The sequence below is a fragment of the Zeugodacus cucurbitae genome, chromosome 2 (genome assembly GCF_028554725.1).
Source record: "Zeugodacus cucurbitae isolate PBARC_wt_2022May chromosome 2, idZeuCucr1.2, whole genome shotgun sequence".
Taxonomy (NCBI): domain Eukaryota; kingdom Metazoa; phylum Arthropoda; class Insecta; order Diptera; family Tephritidae; genus Zeugodacus; species Zeugodacus cucurbitae.
The window spans coordinates 24,039,749-24,058,638 of record NC_071667.1 but is presented as its reverse complement, the minus strand read 5'-3'; the positions used below and the strand labels follow the sequence as shown (position 1 = coordinate 24,058,638).

At 40.8% G+C, this 18,890-nt stretch overlaps 1 protein-coding gene across 1 annotated transcript; it reads right to left on the bottom strand.

Moving 5' to 3' along the window:
• Positions 1–262: 262 nt before the first annotated feature.
• LOC105219833 (mucin-2) lies at positions 263–4,174 on the bottom strand. Its single transcript, XM_011196166.3, has 4 exons — positions 2,245–4,174; positions 824–1,035; positions 597–707; positions 263–533 (listed from the first exon to the last, which is right to left on the bottom strand). The coding sequence occupies exons 1-4, from the start codon at positions 3,784–3,786 to the stop codon at positions 341–343; spliced, it is 2,058 nt and encodes a 685-aa protein (XP_011194468.1). The 5' UTR covers positions 3,787–4,174; the 3' UTR covers positions 263–340.
• Between the last annotated feature and the right edge of the window lie 14,716 nt (positions 4,175–18,890).

Sequence of the window (18,890 nt, the reverse complement as noted above, 5' to 3'; positions counted from 1 at the left end):
GGGTCAGGTTTGTATATATTTTGAGTGACCCCTCAAGGGTTCAAATTTGTCTACATTTAAGGGGTCCAGGTGAAAGCAGGATTGCGTACATTTTAGGGGGTAAAGTAACGTTAAGTTTGTTGACATTTTATGGGGTCACGTTACTTCAGATTTCTTAGGATTTTAAGAGGTCACGTGAAGTTCGATTTGCTTACCATTTGAGGCGTCAGATGGGGTCAGTCGAGTTTAATGAAATAAATATTTCTTTTATTTAACACAAGCATTTATAGATATCTAAAGCCACATATATGTATAGAAATATAGAATATTTATTAAATTTGTATTGCAAAAATGCTTGCTGTCACATGCCTGAGTTACCATAGTAATCAACAGGCGGAATCAAATACTTTCCAAAAGCTAATTCAAGCAGCGAAAACGGACAGTCATACTGAGCGACGCAGTCCAGCGAACGGGCTTTGCGGTAGGCGTGGTCATAGTCGACAATATCGGAATTATCTTGTAACTCGCGGCTAAATATGCGTTGCTTTGGCAAACTGCAGCAAAAATTTTTTATTTAAATTTTATATCTGTAAGAAAAAACTCGAATGCAAACTCACCTAAAGATGACGCGTAGAATCTCACCAATCATGCCCATTTTCGTGCGCGCAAAATACTGACGGCTCTCGCACAAAGCACGCAGCACACAGTTGCGACCATTATAGCCCATGCTGGAAGTAGATGATGATTAATATAATAATAAATTTAGTTCTTTGAATAATTGAGAATTTGAGAGAAATATTTGATATTTTAAATACAAAAATTACAGTAAAACAGATTCATTTACTTGTCCACAGTTTCAGCGATACGCTCATAGATGGTACGCTTGCTGCGTCTATGATGCGCAGACATCGGCCTCGGACGTTGGCTGAGACCATGCAGCTGATTGAGCACCCATGAGGCGTTGGGCAAATCATAGGCGATACCCCAATTGAGACCATAGGCCATTAAACTGTTATTGGGGTTGCCAATGATACCCACTGTAACGCAGACTGAGACCTGAAAGGGTGAACGATTATGCTTTTGTAGACAAAGTCAGTTGACATTTGTAAACAAAATCGAGTTTTAAGATTAAGGAAGGATTTGAAAACAAAATGTATTACAGGACACGGAAAATTTGGGTTCTTGAGAAACCATTTTCAAAAGTACCAGATAAATGGTGTTTTTTCAGGTATGAGATATATAGGGACAGCTATCAAAAGATGTCATAAACGAAATTATACGTTAAATTTTCATAATAGTTCGAAATAAAGACTTTCTCTTCTTTCGTTAATGACGTCATAAACTATTGTCTAGTTAAAATCTGGAAATGTTCCTGTGTCTAGTGTAGCACCCCGAAAGAAAATTATTGACGGCGTTACGGTACTCCACCTCAATATCGATAGTCTATGTTATAAATTGGGTTTCTGAAATGGTTATGTTTTAAAGAAGAGTTACGGAATGGGTCTCTCAGTTAGCCCTCTAATTTATGAGGAATCATATTTCGTTAGTCTACTATTTATGAAGAGTACATCAATGGGAGATGGCACTAGGAGTTTTCGAGAGAAATGTTTGGCGGAAGATTTATGGCTTTATGAGTTATTCGACGACACTGACATAGTTTAGCGAATAAAAAGACAGCGGCTACGCAGGTCATGTTGTCCGAATGGACGAAAAAACTCCAGCTCTGAAAATGTTCAGTGCAGTACCCGCTGGTGGAAGCAGAGGAAGGGGAAGACCTCCACTCCGTTGGGACGACCAGGTGGAGTAGGACCTGGTTGCTCTTGGGATTTCCAATTGGCGCTAAACAGCCAAAAGGAAATATGAATGGCGCGCTGTTGTAAACTCTTCTATAACCACATAAGCGGTGTCTACACCAATAAAGAAGAAAAATACGTCAATGGAAGGGACTTGCATAATAAACTAATTATAATTGCATCGATGGAAAATAATATCTGACGAGATATTTGAAAAAATGTTGGATAAATTGGGTCAAAATTGGACCGAACCGAAAAGACGGACTTCATCGTATGCAATCGCTTAAAAATCTCTGAATGTAAATTTGACCGAATTAAAAGTTCGACACCTCTGAAGAAACACCCTTTATATGTAATTGCTTCAAAGCAATTATGTAATTTTAGTGATGGCAGCAAACAAGCATTTTTCAACGCATTATAATTCCCCAACCAATCATTAATAAAGCAATAAAACTTTGCTGCTGCCACATACGGTAAATGACGTTCCCTCCGGAAATGCAAGATAACGTTTGCGACGCGACAGAATGCGTTGCCACTGCGTTTGCAATGCTGCCGCGGTTGAATTTGTAGTTGCATTATCCGTTATGGTAGTTGTGTTTGTTGCTTCTAGTGTTGTTGTTGCGGGTGAACTGTAAGTGGAACAAGGCGTTAGAGACCCCGTTGGCGTCGATGCAACTCTGTTAGTTGTTGTGTCAAGTGAGTTCGTTACATATGCTTTGAACGCAGCGGCTGCGTTTGTTGTCGTTGCTGCATGCGACGCAGTAGCCGTCACGTGTGTGCGTTGGAACGTCGTTGTGCTCGTAACTGCCGATGATGTGGACAATAATGCTGCTGTTGCTGATTTCATGGCTGTCGTTGTTGGTGCAAGTGTAGTCTGCTTTAACGCTGTTGTTGTTGTTGCGGTTGCTGCTGTATTAATATTTGTTTCGGCATGCGATTTTTCTGTGGGCACACACACGGACATGGCGTTACGACAATTTGGCATCCCATTTGTTGACGATAATAAATCATGACTGCGCAATGTTGGCCATGATGGTGTTGCATGCCTCACTGCTGTTGCTGCTGTTGTTGTTGTTGCTAACGCTGTTGCCCATTTGGAGCCGACTTTGAACGCTTCGGCTGTTGCTGTATTGTCTATTGCTGACTCTGCAACTTGTGCGCCTGCTGTAGTTGTTGTTGTTGCTTCAGTTGTTCTTGCTGTCATTATCGTTGGCGTGGCCAACGCTGATGTCGTCAAATGCATTGCTGTCGATTTTATTGTTGTTATGACTGTTGGTTTTATTGTGGGACGCTTTGCTAACGTTGCTGCAATCCTCTTTGTTATTGTTGTTCGTTTTGGTGCCACAACCGCAACTGTTGAGGCTGCCACATTTCGTTCGACCTTTGCTGCCATCGCCGTCGCCGTCCCCATTGTTGTTGTTGTGGTGCGTTCATTCGTTTGCTTTTTGCCATTACGAAAATTGTCAACGCGTCCATTTATTGTTGGCATAACGGTCATAGTGTTGTTGTGCGCCCACATAGCAAGTGGCCTTGCTGCAGCAGCAGTAGAAACAAATGTGAAGTTGGCACTTGCTGCTGGTACTGCCAGTTCTGCGGTGTTGTTGCTTCTATCATTTGTTGTTTGTGTACATTCGTTGTTGCTGTTGTTGTTGGTACTTATTTCATCGTCATCGCTGTCATCACTCAGTTTTTGGCCGAAAAATGCCACGTCAGCTGTGGCATTGCTGCGTATTGTGCTTGTTTTTGTTGTCGTTGTTTTCATTGTTGTTGCTTCACTTGTAATAGACATTTCATGTGCAATCCATTGTTGCTTGGTATTAGTTGGTGCTATTGTTTTTGTTCCTGTTATTCCACGTGTTGCTGATTTGTCAAATTCTGTCATGCAGGTGGCCGCAACAACAACGCGGGCATTCGCATTTACAATTTCCGTTGCAATTAAATCGTAAATCAATGCATTTATTGCGATTAAACGATAATCCAATAATGAGAGTGACACGCTGCAGAGCCAAAACATTTTGCGCGTATTTGATTGAGTGCTGCTGATTTGGATTTGAATGCTGGTTACCGTTATTCTCTTTGTATTTGACTTTTTGTTTTGAAATTACAGAATATTTTCCGCGTTTACTAAATTGTTGTTGGCAGATAATACCAAGCTTGACTTGAATGATAAAGAGATTTTTAAATTGTTTTTTATTGTTATCCTTGACGGCGTTAAATTATATTGGTCCTTAGGAGTTTCGCTATAAAAGGTTCCATGCGACGAGTATATGTTAATGACATGAAATCCCTGTAACTTCTTTAATTTTCCAACCCAAGTATGTCAAGAGGTAATCAGGGAAAAACATATGACATTTGACAATCATAAGACTGCTCGGCAATGTAAGATTGACGAAATCAACTTTTTCTGAAACGATATATGTATATATATGAAGAATGAGTGAGTATGAAGAGCTTGAGAAGCTAGCAGACAGAGGTAATGCTCGAAAATTTAATGAAAAAATTAAGCGACTTAACGAAGGTTTCAAGACCGGAGCATCCTCATGTAGAGACCAAGGTGGTAATCTGGTAACCGATGTCCAGGGCATACTGGGATTATGGAGGGAACACTTCTCCGACCTGCTGAATGGCAGTGAAAGTACAACACCAGGAGATGGCGAACCCGATTCCCCAATGGATGACGATGGACAGATGTTCCATAACCCGACCATGAAGAAATTCGAATAGCAATTACCCGCCTGAAGAACATCAAAGCGGCGGGGGCCGAGAGATTACCGACCGAGCTATTCAAATACGGCGGCGAAGAACTGATAAGGTGCATGCATCAGCTTGATAAGAAAGCATGCCTGACGATTGGAATCTCAGTGTGCTCTGCCCAATCCATAAAAAGGGAAATTCCACAATCTGTGCCAATTTGCCAATTACCGTGGGATAAGCCTCCTAAATATCGTGATAGAACCTTTCAAGCGTACTGTGTGAAAGACTAAAGCCCACCGTCAACAAACTGATTGGACCTTATCAGTGTGGTTTTAGACCTAAACGTACGAGTTAGATGATGACATTGACATAGTTCAGCAAATAAAAAGACAGCGGCTACGCTGACAAGGTCATGTTGTCCGGATGGACGAAAACACTCCAGCTCTGGAAGTGTTCGATGCAACACCCGCCGGAGGAAGCCGAGGAAGGGAAGGCCGTTGCAGGGACCAGGTGGAGAGCGACCTGGTTCCACTTGGAATCTCCAACTGTCGCCGAACTGCGAAGGAAAGAGAGGAGTGGCTCGCTCTCATCGATTCGGCTATAACCGGCCAAACGGTTCAACGCCTATCACACACATATATACATATATAGATGCTACCTGTTTTATGAAAAGGCTACTTTATTAAAAATATGCAGATCGGAAAATCCGCACGAGAAGCCAATCAGTAGGTACTTCATAATGTAATATTTTCGGAGATTTTAGAACGAACACACTGAATTATTATAAACGTTTTTTATGAACTTCGATATCAAGGGAAAACTCCACTCAGCGCATAATAAAATGGAACCAATTTTCCCAAATTCGTTGTCAAATCGATCAAATAATTAAGATAGTCGATGAAAATGCATTTTATGAATCCCTAAAAACGGTGGTTACCATTCCCACCGTTGAGATGACCTTCACATACTACGCATCAAGTTTGCCGGAAGAAGTCGACTGTTTCGATTTTTCTTTAGTCTCTGGTGTATATCAGTGGATCCATGTTTTAGCAACGGTCACGAAACGACGGCGCAGAAGTTCCTGCTATTTGCACTTAAACAGTGAAGAACATTTCTGAATACTTTATGCATATGGTCAGTCTTTCAGTATCACAGCTTTCTCACACCTATTCAATCACCGACCTGCCAATACCAGATAATGAACTTTCACGTTATCCTCCATGGTAGCCATTTTCAGAGTACTTGAACTCTAATGACATCAGTAAAACTGTTACTCATACATAACACGTAATCAGACATAAGTATCTACTAAACCGAAGTGGGTCCAGAAGAAGATTGTTATGCTGATATCTCCGAACAAGTGAAATTATATTAGATGAACTCGACTGCTCCTTGAAAAATAACTATGTGTAGCAGCCATAATAACAATACAAAGTTAAGTATATTGAGTACTTTTCTTTCTCGATTTTAAAGGTTGAGAAGAGATAATAATTTTATAATTGGAGACTTTACTTGGCTAAATTTAAAATATTTTAGGCGAAAATTTTGCAGAAATCCGTGATGATATGGAATATTAGCTTGATACGTGTTATGGAATAAATGATATGCTGCGACAACTCTGAAGCGAAGATGTTTCGACTTTTCCGAGAACTAACAACTTCTTTTAATTTAAGAGACACGTCCTGAAATTCGATATTCCTCTTAAATCACTGAGCGAATATTATTTACACAGTTCCCTGCAACACTTCACGGTACTTAAATTTCAAAACTTTTCAACTTTTGTAGCTTCCACACTTCGTTTGTGTTATTCGGGCGCACACTGAAATTACAATGACACTGAAAACGAACCGAAAAGCAGCCACCATTTGGTGAACTGCCAACTGAATGGGCTAGATGTAAGTGCTGGTGTTTTGTTGTTTTGCTGTGCTGTGCTGATTTCACTATGTCGGTGAATGATTGTTGTTGGTGTACTGTTCTTGTTGTTGTTGTTGCGGGCAGTTGCAACTGCTGTTGTTGACAAGCGGAACAATGATGGTGTTTGGACCGCTAACTCTTGGTGTTGGCTGAGCCGAGCAAAACCACAGCGCCGCTACACAACAGTGGAAGCGAACTTTTTTTCCGGCAGACTAAATGGTAAAAACAACAACAACAGCAACAATATAGATTGCATTTGATGCTGCTGCAGCAGTTAGTTTAGCTATTTTCAATGAATGATGGAAATACCAATGATGCAGCAGTTAAACGATGAGTGATTGTTGAGCCATAGAAATTGCTGTTGCAGAAATGCACTAACACACACTCACACAAATACATTGTTATACATATGTGCATTGCAATAACACTTCATTTCAGCTGCTTGTAATTGCACTGCCACCCGTGTTAACTGGGCCAACCTCGCGGCATGGCAAAGTTGGTCAAAAGCGTGTTGCCAGGAAAATGTGCTAAACGCTGTATTATTCCAGTTTGCCCATTCCAATACATACGCGCATGCATTGAAAGCGCGCATGTTTGCTAGTATTTCAGCCGCGTTTTCGTTTAGCGAATGAGCAGTGGCTAGCGTTCTAATTTGTTGTGACACAAATTACGTCGACTTTCATTAACACAACGACGTGAAGCAAAGAAAAAAAAAAGAAAATGAAGCTTAGATTTCGTGAAATGAATTTACAGTTATATCCCTATAGTTTTAAGGTTACTGGTCGTGTGCTCAAAATCAGTTAAGCCTTACTATCAATAGCACCAAGTTACTCCCTGTGAAGTCGAGGATCAAACCCTGTTGCGTGTAGTATTTTCATGATAGAGAATCACTTCCTTCTTAAATGCCCAATTCTTCCGTGAGGAGCTTTCCATCAAACTTTGTTTCAGTGCATTGGTCTAGATGCAGTGTCTTTCAAGCAGATGTGTCTGCAATTAATGTAGCAGTAGATGAAGCTAAGGTCGCTGAATGTGTGTCCAAAGCTAGTTAAGGAGTGTTTAAGCTCATTATCAATAGTGTAAAGCTATTTCACTATCAGACCTTAACAGATCGATCTGGCAACGAGCCGGGATTCCGTTGTACTCTTGCGTTCTTGCGCTGGATCAATGGATTAACCTCTCGCGAGTTCGGTAAACGCTGGTTAACAACCAGAACCTGTTCGGTTGGCCCAGACTGAAACGAAAGTGTCGACTGAACTATTTAATTTTAAAAAGTTCATCTTGTCGCAATAGTGGGAGTTCCACTGGCACTTCGGAATAGGCATACATGCGATGAGGTTGGGAATTTCCCTCCACTGTCTAGGGTTCCCAAGACTGAGGTTGAAACATCTCGATAGTTATACCTTTTGGCAAACCAAGTGAAATGGCCGAAATGAGCATTAGCCTCATAAAATTTGTGATAGACACAAAGCGCGTCAGCGATATTCTTCTTTGCGGACCGGCGCCTTTAGTTAGCCAAGTAATGCTGCGTCTTCGCGAGATGAAAGCTGAAACAATTTGGATCTAATATATTCGAATAGCCTGGTAAATTAGCTGCAATGGTTATAAAGAACTCAAGTAGATTTGTCTACTTAAATCTAAGGTCCTGTCAAGAATCTGTTTGCCAAAGGAAAGAAAAGAATTGAAGTCTGATTAAAAAAAAACTAGTACAAAACTTCTCTGCGCGTACTTATGCCAGACAGAAAGAAATCTTTTGTTGTGATTACCACATTAAGTTCAGTACCTGATGATCTTCAAATGCTTTTTGACATTTATGTGAAAAAGCTAAGTATCTATTCTTCCAACGGATACAATTTTTGATGTTCCCTACAGGATTAATAGCCCTGCCAATAAGGTCGTGAGTTTGTAATATCGTTATTTGGTCTCTTTGATCTGCTATCAGTTTACACCCACGAAAACCTTAACCAATCATTCAAAATGTCCAAAAAAAATTTCAGAAATGAAATTGACTGCAATGAAAAGCAATTTGAGATGCAATTGTTCTAACGGTACATCTATGAATATAACAGGATGTGAGCAGGTGTGTCACTTGCTAGCTGACAATGCACGGACATGGACAAACAAGTAACGAAATGGAGAACACGAAAATTTTAGTAACTGCAACAGTAACAACAACAACACGAACGAAAACAACAACATACGGTACATGTGTTGCGTGTTGTATGCGTGCAATTGGTACTAATTGAATTGCATGTGTAAGCATCAACTATGCACATGGCCACTTTGCAAACGGCACGGATTTACATGCCAACACTAATCCATATACACTCATATTACCAGCTGTATACACACATATATATATATACATTCATATAAGTTCATGTGCTCGTGTGTGTTGCGTGCAAATTTGGCAGTTTGGCAGCGTGCAAGCGCATGACAAAGAAGCTTTGCTAACTGTACATACACATTCTAAAGGTTTATGTGTGTGTAATTTTGCGTGCCTCGTTCGATTGTCTGCGTTTATGTTTGCATTCGTTGCAGTTAATTAGCTGCCGACAATTGCTATTAGTCGCTTTGAACCCGAAAGGGAAATGGTGAGCATGTGTGTGCGTTTGATTAACAAAAGAAAATAATTATTCTTCAATAACGGCAATGGAAGATTGAGAGGCAGAGAGAGAGTATGAGTAGAGAGGGGACGAGTGAATGAGAGATAAATATTCAATATTTATTACACTTTACTGTTAAATGAGTTTCCACTAACTGACCTCGGCCATCTGATTCTACAGATTAAATTAATTAGTGATCCGAAAAGATGCGGCGACTAACTGAAGGTTTCAAGATCGGAGCACACTCCTGAAGGACCCCCAGAGGTGATCTAGTTATTGATGACCAGAGTATACTGAGTTTGTGGAGGGAACACTTCTCCAGCCTGCTGAATGGCAGTGAAAGTACAACATCAGGAGGTGGCGAACCCGATTCCACAATCGACGATGATGGAGCAGATGTTCCATTGCCCGACCGTGAAGAAATTCGAGTAGCAATTACCCGCTTGAAGAACAATAAGGCGGCGGGGGCCGATGGATTACCGGCCGAGCTATTCAAATACGGCGGTGAAGAGCTGATAAGGTGCATGCAGCTTCTTTGCAGAATATGGTCGGAAGTAAGCATGCCTGACGATTGGAATCTCAGTGTACTCAATACACAAAAAGGGAGACCCCACAATTTGCGCCAATTACCGTGGGATAAGCCTCCTCAACATCGCGTAGAAGGTTCTGTCGAGCGTATTGTGTGAAAGACTAAAGCCCACCGTTAACAAACTGATTGGACCTTATCAGTGTGGCTTTAGACCTGGAAAATCAACAACAGACCAGATATTCACCATTCGCCAAATTTTGGAGAAGACCCGTGAAATAAGATCGACACACACCATCTCTTTGTTGACTTTAAAGCTGCTTTCGACAGCACGAAAAGGAGCTGCCTTTATGCCGCGATGTCTGAATTTGGTGTCCCCGCAAAACTAATACGGCTGTGTAAGCTGACGTTGACCAACCCCAAAAGCTCCGTCAGGATCAGGAAGGACCTCTCCGAGCCGTTCGATACCAGACGAGGTTTCAGACAAGGTGACTCACTCTCGTGTGATTTCTTTAACCTGATGCTGGAAAAAATAATACGAGCTGCAGAGCTAAATAGGGAAGGTACAATCTTCCATAAGAGTGTACAGCTACTGGCGTACGCCGATGATATCGATATCATTGGAAACAACATCCGCGCCGTTAGTTCTGCTTTTTGCAGACTGGATAAGGAAGCGAAGCGTATGGGTCTGGTGGTGACTGAGGACAAGACGAAATATATCCTGTCGTCAAACAAACAGTCAGCGCATTCGCGTCTTGGCTCCCAAGTCACTGTTGACAGTCATAACATTGAAGTTGTAGATAATTTCGTCTACCTGGGAACCAGTATCAACAACACCAACAATGCCAGCCTCGAAATGCAGCGCAGAATCACTCTTGCCAACAGGTGCTACTTTGGACTGAGTAGGCAATTGAACAGTAAAGTCCTCTCTCGACGAACAAAAACAAAACTCTACAAGTCTCTCATCATTCCCGTCCTACTTTACGGTGCAGAAGCGTGGACGATGTCAACATCCGATGAGACGGCACTAGGAGTTTTCGAGAGAAAGTTTTTGCGGAAGATTTATGGGCCCTTAAACATTGGCAACGGCGAATACCGCAGACGATGGAATGATGAGCTGTATGTGTTATTTGACGACGTAGACATAGTCCAGCGAATAAAAAAACAGCGGCTACGCTGGCAAGGTCATGTTGTTCGAATGGATGAAAGTGCTCCAGCTCTGAAAGTATTCGATGCAGTACCCGCTGGTGGAAGTCGAGGAAGAGGGAGACCTCCACTCCGATGGAAGGACCAGGTGGAGAGGAACCTGGCTTCGCTTGGAATAACCAATTGGCGCCAAACTGCCAGAAGGAGGGATACGTGGCGCTCTGTTTTGGACTCGGCTATAACCGCGTAAGCGGTGTCTACGCCAGTCAAGAAGAAGAAGATCTGAACAATTTCTTCGAATATTATATTATTACCTTAAGCAGTAATCCATGTCAAATTTCGTGAAGATACCACGTCAAATGCGAAAATGTTCCATACAAGCCATTGATTCCGATCGTTCGGTTTTTATGGCAGCTATTTGCTATAGTGAACCGATCTGAAACATTTTTTTCGGAGATTAAATTATTTCTATGAACAATAACTCACACCAAATTTCGTGAAGATATGTAGTAAAATGCGGAAGTTTTCCATACAAGCCCTTGATTCCGATCGTTCAGTTTGTATGACAGCTATATGATATAGTGGTCCGATATCGACAGTTCCGACAAATGAGCAGCTTCTTGAAGAGAAAATAACATCTGAAAAATTTCAAAACGATATCTTAAAAACTGAAGGACTAGTTCGTATATATACAGACGGACATGGCTAAATCGACTCAGCTCAACATACTGATCATTTATATATATACTTTATGGGGTCTCCGACGCTTCCTTCTGGGTGTTACAAACATCGTGACAAACTTAATATACCCTGTCTGTTCAGGGTATAAAAATTATGATCAAGTTAGCATTTCCGATTTATGGATCAGGATGAAAGATTGAATGTAGAGGAGAGTGCGAAGTACCTCCAGAGATTGTCACCAATCTCTGCACCAATTCTTTGAAGATAGCCAAAAAGTCGAAGTGATGTTAAAAAACATTATGACTTTTTTCATTCTGTGAGTTTAAGGTTTTTTAAAACTATTTGAAGGCATGATGATTTTATTATGATTTTTCCCATCACCTAGTTTAGGCCATTTTCATTTTCTACTTGAATTTCAATTTTATTGCTCCGTATTTTTCAGTCTAATAGTCGAATAGAACAAAGAGGACGAGGAGACGTAATAAAGATCAAACTAAATGAATGTGAGTGCAAAACTGGAAGCAGGAGGCTGAGGAGTTATGTACACAGCGCCTTACAACAAATGAACCAAACAACTATACTGGTATTAATGATGCTCGGGTGGATACACAATAAAACAGATAGATAAATATACACACAAATGTTAATAAAAAAAACCGAGATTGAAAAGAAGAAATAAAAAACAGGATTGAGGAGTGAAAGAACTAGATACAAACTAAGTTATTTCCAATTTCATACAGAGAGGCCTACGAAGCAGCTGCGAAAGAAGGAGAAGCAAGCAAATAAAATGCCGAAATCAATCGAGTCCATACCGGAGCTCACAGTTTTTCTGTGTCTTTTTGCGCAATGAGCGAACCGTCTAAACAATTCGTAAAATTACTCGAAGCAACGACCAAATTTCATTAACCTCAGGGCGTGCCACTAATATACGCTGTATCGACCGATTGCTTGATTGCAAATCAGCTTTGTCGTTGTGTCTCTGTGTGGTTGGATTTGTGCGCTGTGGCTCGCCTGGTTAGTGTACACTCAACCGTCTGTCGATGTACATGTTCCCTCGACCGCAGCGTGTACAGCTGCACAAAGTCTCTTTGTTGTAGGCGAACTTTTAGAGTTCAAAGTAAATTAGAGTCCAGCAAACAGCAACTTGGCAATGGCGTTGATAGATAGATAAAAATACAAGTAAGGGAGATAGGAGCTTTGTTAGGAATCCGCTTTATGGCTGCGTAATATATATTTTTGGTGTAGTAGTTACATTATTTTGGTATCGCATCTTACTGAGAGCCACGTGTTCTCGTTCTTGATCGCTTTTGTTTTATTTAATTTTTGCATTTAAAATTTGGCATAATGGTCTTGAACAGATTGATTTCAATATTAAAGTTACAATTACATATCAAATAGCTTCATTAAAAGAGATCATTGTCTTATATTAGTATATTCAGTTAATGTCACGGTTCGTCTTAAGATTTTGAAAAAAAAAAAAACAAAAGTATCTGCATTTTTATTTTATTGACGCTTTCACTTCGTCTTTTCAAAAGAATTGGATGTTACTTAAATAGCTCAACTATGAGTTATGAGTTCAGTTCTCAGAAGTAAGTCTTAGAACAACAATTAAATATAGCAGTCTATGAATTCATAGCATCGACACGTCCCCGTACATTCTTTTCCTGTAACATGTGTAGTACCAAGCCCTAAGGTAACAAAGACTTTTTCGTGCTCCGTTACATTCTCGTCTATAATTTGTAAATCAGTGTGGTGTGTTGGGATACTTTTTGAGAGTTTTGAATGTTGTAATATTTGAGCGCGACTCTAATCTAATAGCCCATGATTAAGATCGGATCACTTCCTATTATGAAACCAACTGATAAGTTTGAGTAATGCGAAGACTTTCCATTGAAATACTGACGATATATCACCCAAGGTCTAAACTAATCAGAATTTGTGCTATACATGCCCTATAGTGCCAGGACTACTTTCTACCTGGTGTCTTTTGGAGGACACTGAATAAATTAACTAAATAAAACTATAAAAATACCTTGGAAGATGTTGTGTTAGGGAATAAAGAGCTTTTTGGCTATTGAATTGTAAACACAACAACAACAAAACCCACATTTATTTTTCCAAATTACAACCTAAACAAATGCGGCTTGCGAGAGTTGGCAATGGCAATAGTAGTCTATAAGATAGTACATATACACTATGCGAGAGTTGGCAATGGCAATAGTAGTCTATAAGATAGTACATATACACCTACAACAACATCACAATACATATGTACATACATATATATGTAAGTACAACCACACTTTAACGACTAAAACAGCAGACAAAAAAATAAATGCCGAAATGGGCGCAAATTCGAAAATGAAATGAAAACAGAATAGAAAACGCAATAGGAAAGCAACAACAACAAAAAACATGAAAATAATAATGTTATAGCAACAACAACAATTGAAGAAACAGCTACATATGTAAATGTATATATGTATGTGTGTCTACTTGGGCTGCGCCTTTGTCAAACAGGAAAAGCTTCGTAAAGCCAATAAAATATATTCAAGTCCATGTGGTCGCTTGGGTTAGCGGTAAAATTTCTCGTTGCACAACTTTCAATACAAACATCAAATGCTTTTATTTATTTTATTTACATTTTCATGTTCATGCTCATTTCGATTTCGATTTTCATTTTATTTACGACTACACACACACGAACACATACTTACACTCACATATACTTTGGATAGCTTCTAGTTAGAACCGTTGTTGTTCAGTTGCCTAGTTGATTGGTGACCAAAATTTATTATTATTGTTGTTGTTTTGGTTAGCAATGCTAGCGGCCGTTTTATGATTGCATATGTCGGACCAGCTGATGAGTCCAGCTAGACGAACTTGAACTAGACAAACATTTACAACAAAAGCATTGCTCACATTTACGTAAGTGTATTTGCTTCTGCGTATGCGTGTCTGTACATATGTTTTTGTTATTGCCAGCAGCGATGTTTACAATACTATTGTATTTTATCGATAAGTTTTTTACTATCGTATAGTGGCAAAATACACATGCCTGTGGTGATAAACATAACCCTCTATTGCCTGTTTTATTTCGCAATCGCCTTCTTCTTAGAAGGGTGCAAGATAATTTAGTTTGGTAGAGAGGAAATTAAAAATCTAATGGCTTAAGGCAGTTTTAAATCAATTTCGCAATAAGTAAATTACAACTTGAGGTCAATATTTGCTACGAGGTCAATTCAATAATCATTATTTTATATAATGGCACTCTATAGATACGAGGGTGCGATAGTAAGTTTTTTGAAATGGGAACATATAATTATTCATTATTATGTCTGTACCCTCAATCAATAACACGATATAACCCTCGGTTGGGTGTTGACCCAAACTATTTTTTTTCGGGAGATTGAGTCATAAGTAAAACAAGTAAGGAAGGGCTAAGTTCGGGTGCAACCGAACATTTTATACTCTCGCAATTTATTGATGCAATTTTATAAAGATAACAGAATTCGACCCATATCTTCAGCATAAAGTTCAATATAATAACGAAACCACCACCAAGATACAATGTAGCGAAGACTATACGCGCACTTAATTTAATATTACTTATAATTAGGTATATGGGATCTGGGGGAAGTTATGACCCGATTTTTACCATTTCAGGTACAGAGAGAAACTGTTATAAGAAAAAAAGTCAGAGGGAATGAATAACATAAAAATATCTGAGAGATTTACCTATATTTTCGGTGAAAAATTACCCTTAGGCACTGAGTTCTTCATGCTCGATATCAGGGGCCTTAAAAAGTCATGGTCCGATTTTGACAATTTTTCCTCAAGTGATGTCACAGCTCAAATACAGTATTTGTGTAATGTTTTATTCCGCTCTCTTCATTTGTTCGTAATGTATATATGTATTATAAAGTGAACGAATCAAAAAAATTCAAAATTGAGTTATATGGGAAGTAGACGTAGTTGTAAACCGATTTCGCCCATATTCCACCCGTGTCATCAGGGTGTCAAGAAAGTGTTATATACCGAATTTGAAATCGATCGAATAGTTCTTGAGATATGGTTTTTGACCCATAAGTGGGCGACGCCACGCCCATTTTCCATTTTGTAAAAAAATCTCAGTGCAGCTTCGTTCTGCCATTTCTTATGTAAAATTTGGTGTTTCTGACGTTTTTCGTTAGTGAGTTAACGCACTTTTAGTAATTTTCAACCTAACCATTGTATGGGAGGTGGGCGTGGTTATTATCTGATTTCTTTCATTTTTGAACTGTATAAGGAAATGGCTAAAATAAACGACTGCAGAAAGTTTGGTTTATATAGTTAGCATCCTCCTCAGGGTGCCAAGGAACATGTGTTCCAAGTTTCATTAAGATATCTTAATTTTTACTCAAGTTATCGCTTGCACGGACGGACGGACAGACAGATATTCGGATTTGAACTCCACTCTTCACCCTGATCACTTTGGTATATATAACCCTATATCTAACTCGTTTAGTTTTGGGTGTTACAAACAACCGTTATGTGAACAAAAATATAATACTCTGTGCAACAGGTTGCGAGAGTATAAAAAGTGAATACCTCAAAAAAAAAAATTATTAAACAAATTATTATTAATTACAGGATATAATTCAAATCAACCTTTTGCTGTTAATTGAATGGAATGAATTTTTAGTGGTTTTCCACATGAAATTTGTATGGGAAGTAGGTGTGGGGTTATCGGCTTCAATTGTTTCAATATTTTATAATGAAGTTGTGGTTGTTCGGTTAATATAACTTTTATAATAGCAAGAGAGGAGGATTGAGTCTCATGTAGAAGTTCACGTAAGTGAGGAAAGTTTCTGACTGTCATTCACTTCGGAGTGGTCAGGAACGATTCTTTTGCATGTGGCTCAAGCAGCTCAGTCTTAGACTAAGTATCCTCTGGGTAGCCAACAGACATCCGTTTGGAGGCGAGCTAAAGTGAGAAGGCGAATTATGCGGTTGTGCGTAGGGCTTGGGACCCACCACATAAAAACGGAGTACCAATCAAAAATCGAAAAAGAAAGCCTCGGATGAGACACCCCCCTTTTGATGACGACCCCTGCAAACGGTTTAAAGATAATGATATAAGGGCATGCACCTGGAATGTCCGGACCCTTAATTGGGAAGGTGCCGCTGCCCAGCTGGTTGATGTTCTCATACGACTAAAGGCTGACATCACCGCCATCCAAGAAGTGCGATGTACGGGACAAGGAGGGAAGAAGGTGGGTCCTTGTGACATCTACTACAGCGGCCATATAAAGGAGCGTAAATTTGGTGTTGGATTTGTGGTGGGAGAGAGACTCCGTCGCCGAGTCCTGGCATTCACCCCGGTGGATGAACGTCTAGCCACAATCCGCATAAAAGCGAGGTTCTTCAACATATCGCTTATTTGTGCCCACGCCCCAACGGAAGAGAAGGACGATGTGACCAAAGATGCTTGATATGAGCGCCAGGAACGCACCTATGAGCGCTGCCCCCGTCACGATGTCAAAATCGTGCTTGGCGATTTTAACGCTAGGGTGGGTAAAGAAGGTGTCTTTGGCACAACAGTCGGAAAATTCAGCCTCCATGACGAAACATCGCCAAACGGTCTGAGGCTGATCTACTTCGCTGGGGCCCGAAATATGGTCGTCTGTAGTACCAGATTCCGGCATAAGAAAACACATCAAGCTACTGGGCTGTCTCCTGATGGAAAAACACGCGCAACCAAATCGATCACGTTGTGATAGACGGAAGACATGTATCCAGTGTTTTAGACGTGCGTACGCTCCGAGGACCAAATATAGACTCGGACCATTATCTGGTTGCAGCGAAGATACGCACCCGCCTCTGTGCAGCAAAGAACGCCCGTCAACAAACACAAGGAAGGTTCGACGTCGAAAAGCTGCAGACACAACAGACAGCCACGAAATACTCTACTCGACTTGCACTCCTGCTCTCTGAGAGCACTCATCAGCATCTCGGTATAAGAGAACTGTGGAACGGCATCTCAAACTCACTGCGTACCGCTGCAGCCGAAACCATTTGCTTTCGGAAAAGTCAAAAAAACAGCTGGTACGATGAGGAATGCCGTCTCGCAGCGGAGACAAAACAGACTGCCTACCTCGCAACGTTGCAAACGACCACAACACGTGCGGGATGGGAGGGAACACTTCTCCGACCTGCTGAATGGCAGTGAAAGTACAACATCATAAGACGGCGAACCCGATTCCCCAATCGATGACGATGGAATAGATGTTCCATTACCCGACCATGAAGAAATTCGAATAGCAATTACCCGCCTGAAGAACAACGAAGCGGCAGGGGCTATAGATTACCGGCTGAGCTATTCAAATACGGCGGCGAAGAACTGATAAGGTGCATGAATCAGCTTCTTTGCAAAATATGGTCGGAAGAAAGCATGCCTGACGATTGGAATCTCAGTGTGCTCTGCCCAATCCATAAAAAGTGAGATCCCACAAACTGTGCCAATTACCGTGGGAAAAGCCTCCTAAATATCGCCTATAAGGTTCCATCGAGCGTACTGTGTGAAAGACTTAAGCCCACCGTCAACAAACTGATTGGACCTTATCAGTGTGGCTTTAAACCTGGAAAGTCCACCATGAATCTTAGAGAAGACCTGTGAAAAGAGGATCGACACACACCACCTTTTTGTCGATTTCAAAGCTGCTTTCGACAGCACGAAAAGGAGCTGCCTTTATGCCGCGATGTCTGAATTTGGTATCCCCGCAAAACTAATACGACTGTGTAAATTGACGTTGAGCAACACCAAAAGCTCCGTCATGAATCGGCGCACTCGCGTCTTGGCTCCCACGTCACTGTTGACAGTCATAACTTTGAAGTTGTAGATAATTTCGTATACCTGGGAACCAGTATCAACAACACCAACAATGTCAGCCTCGAAATCCAGCGCAGAATCACTCTTGCCAACAGGTGCTACTTTGGACTGAGTAGGCAATTGAAAAGTAAAGTCCTCTCTCGACGAACCAAAATGAAACTCTACAAGACGCTTATAATTCCCGTCCTGCTTTATGGTGCAGAAGCTTGGACGATGTCAACATCAGGTGAGACGACACTAGGAGTTTTCAAGAGGAAAATTTTGCGCAAGATTTATGGACCTCAGAACATTGGCAACGGCGAATACCGCAGACGATGGAACGATGAGCTGTACGAGTTATACGACGACATTGACATAGTTCAGCGAATAAAAAGACAGCGGCTATGCTGGCTAGGTCATGTTGTCCGAATGGACGAAAACACTCCAGCTCTGAAAGTGTTCGATGCAGTACCCGCCGGAGGAAGCCGAGGAAGGGGAAGGCCTCCATTCCGTTGGAGGGACCAGGTGGAGAGCGACCTGGTTACACTTGGAATCTCCAACTGGCGCCGAACTGCGAAGGAAAGAGAGGAGTGGCGCGCTCTCATCGATTCGGCTATAACCGGCTAAACGGTTGAATACATCAATCACATACATACATATACAAACTCGAAATGTATGCTTCCACTTACATATATGTATATCAT

What these genes read in the sequence shown, in the direction of transcription:
- LOC105219833 (XM_011196166.3), bottom strand. Translation starts at nt 3,786, where the DNA reads ATGTTTTGGCTCTGCAGCGTGTCACTCTCATTATTGGATTATCGTTTA. An exon ending in CGGAGGGAACGTCATTTACC is followed by an intron (nt 1,036 to 2,244) that starts GTATGTGGCAGC and finishes TCACCCTTTCAG; the next exon opens with GTCTCAGTCTGCGTTACAGT. An exon ending in ATTCTACGCGTCATCTTTAG is followed by an intron (nt 534 to 596) that starts GTGAGTTTGCAT and finishes TTTTTGCTGCAG; the next exon opens with TTTGCCAAAGCAACGCATAT.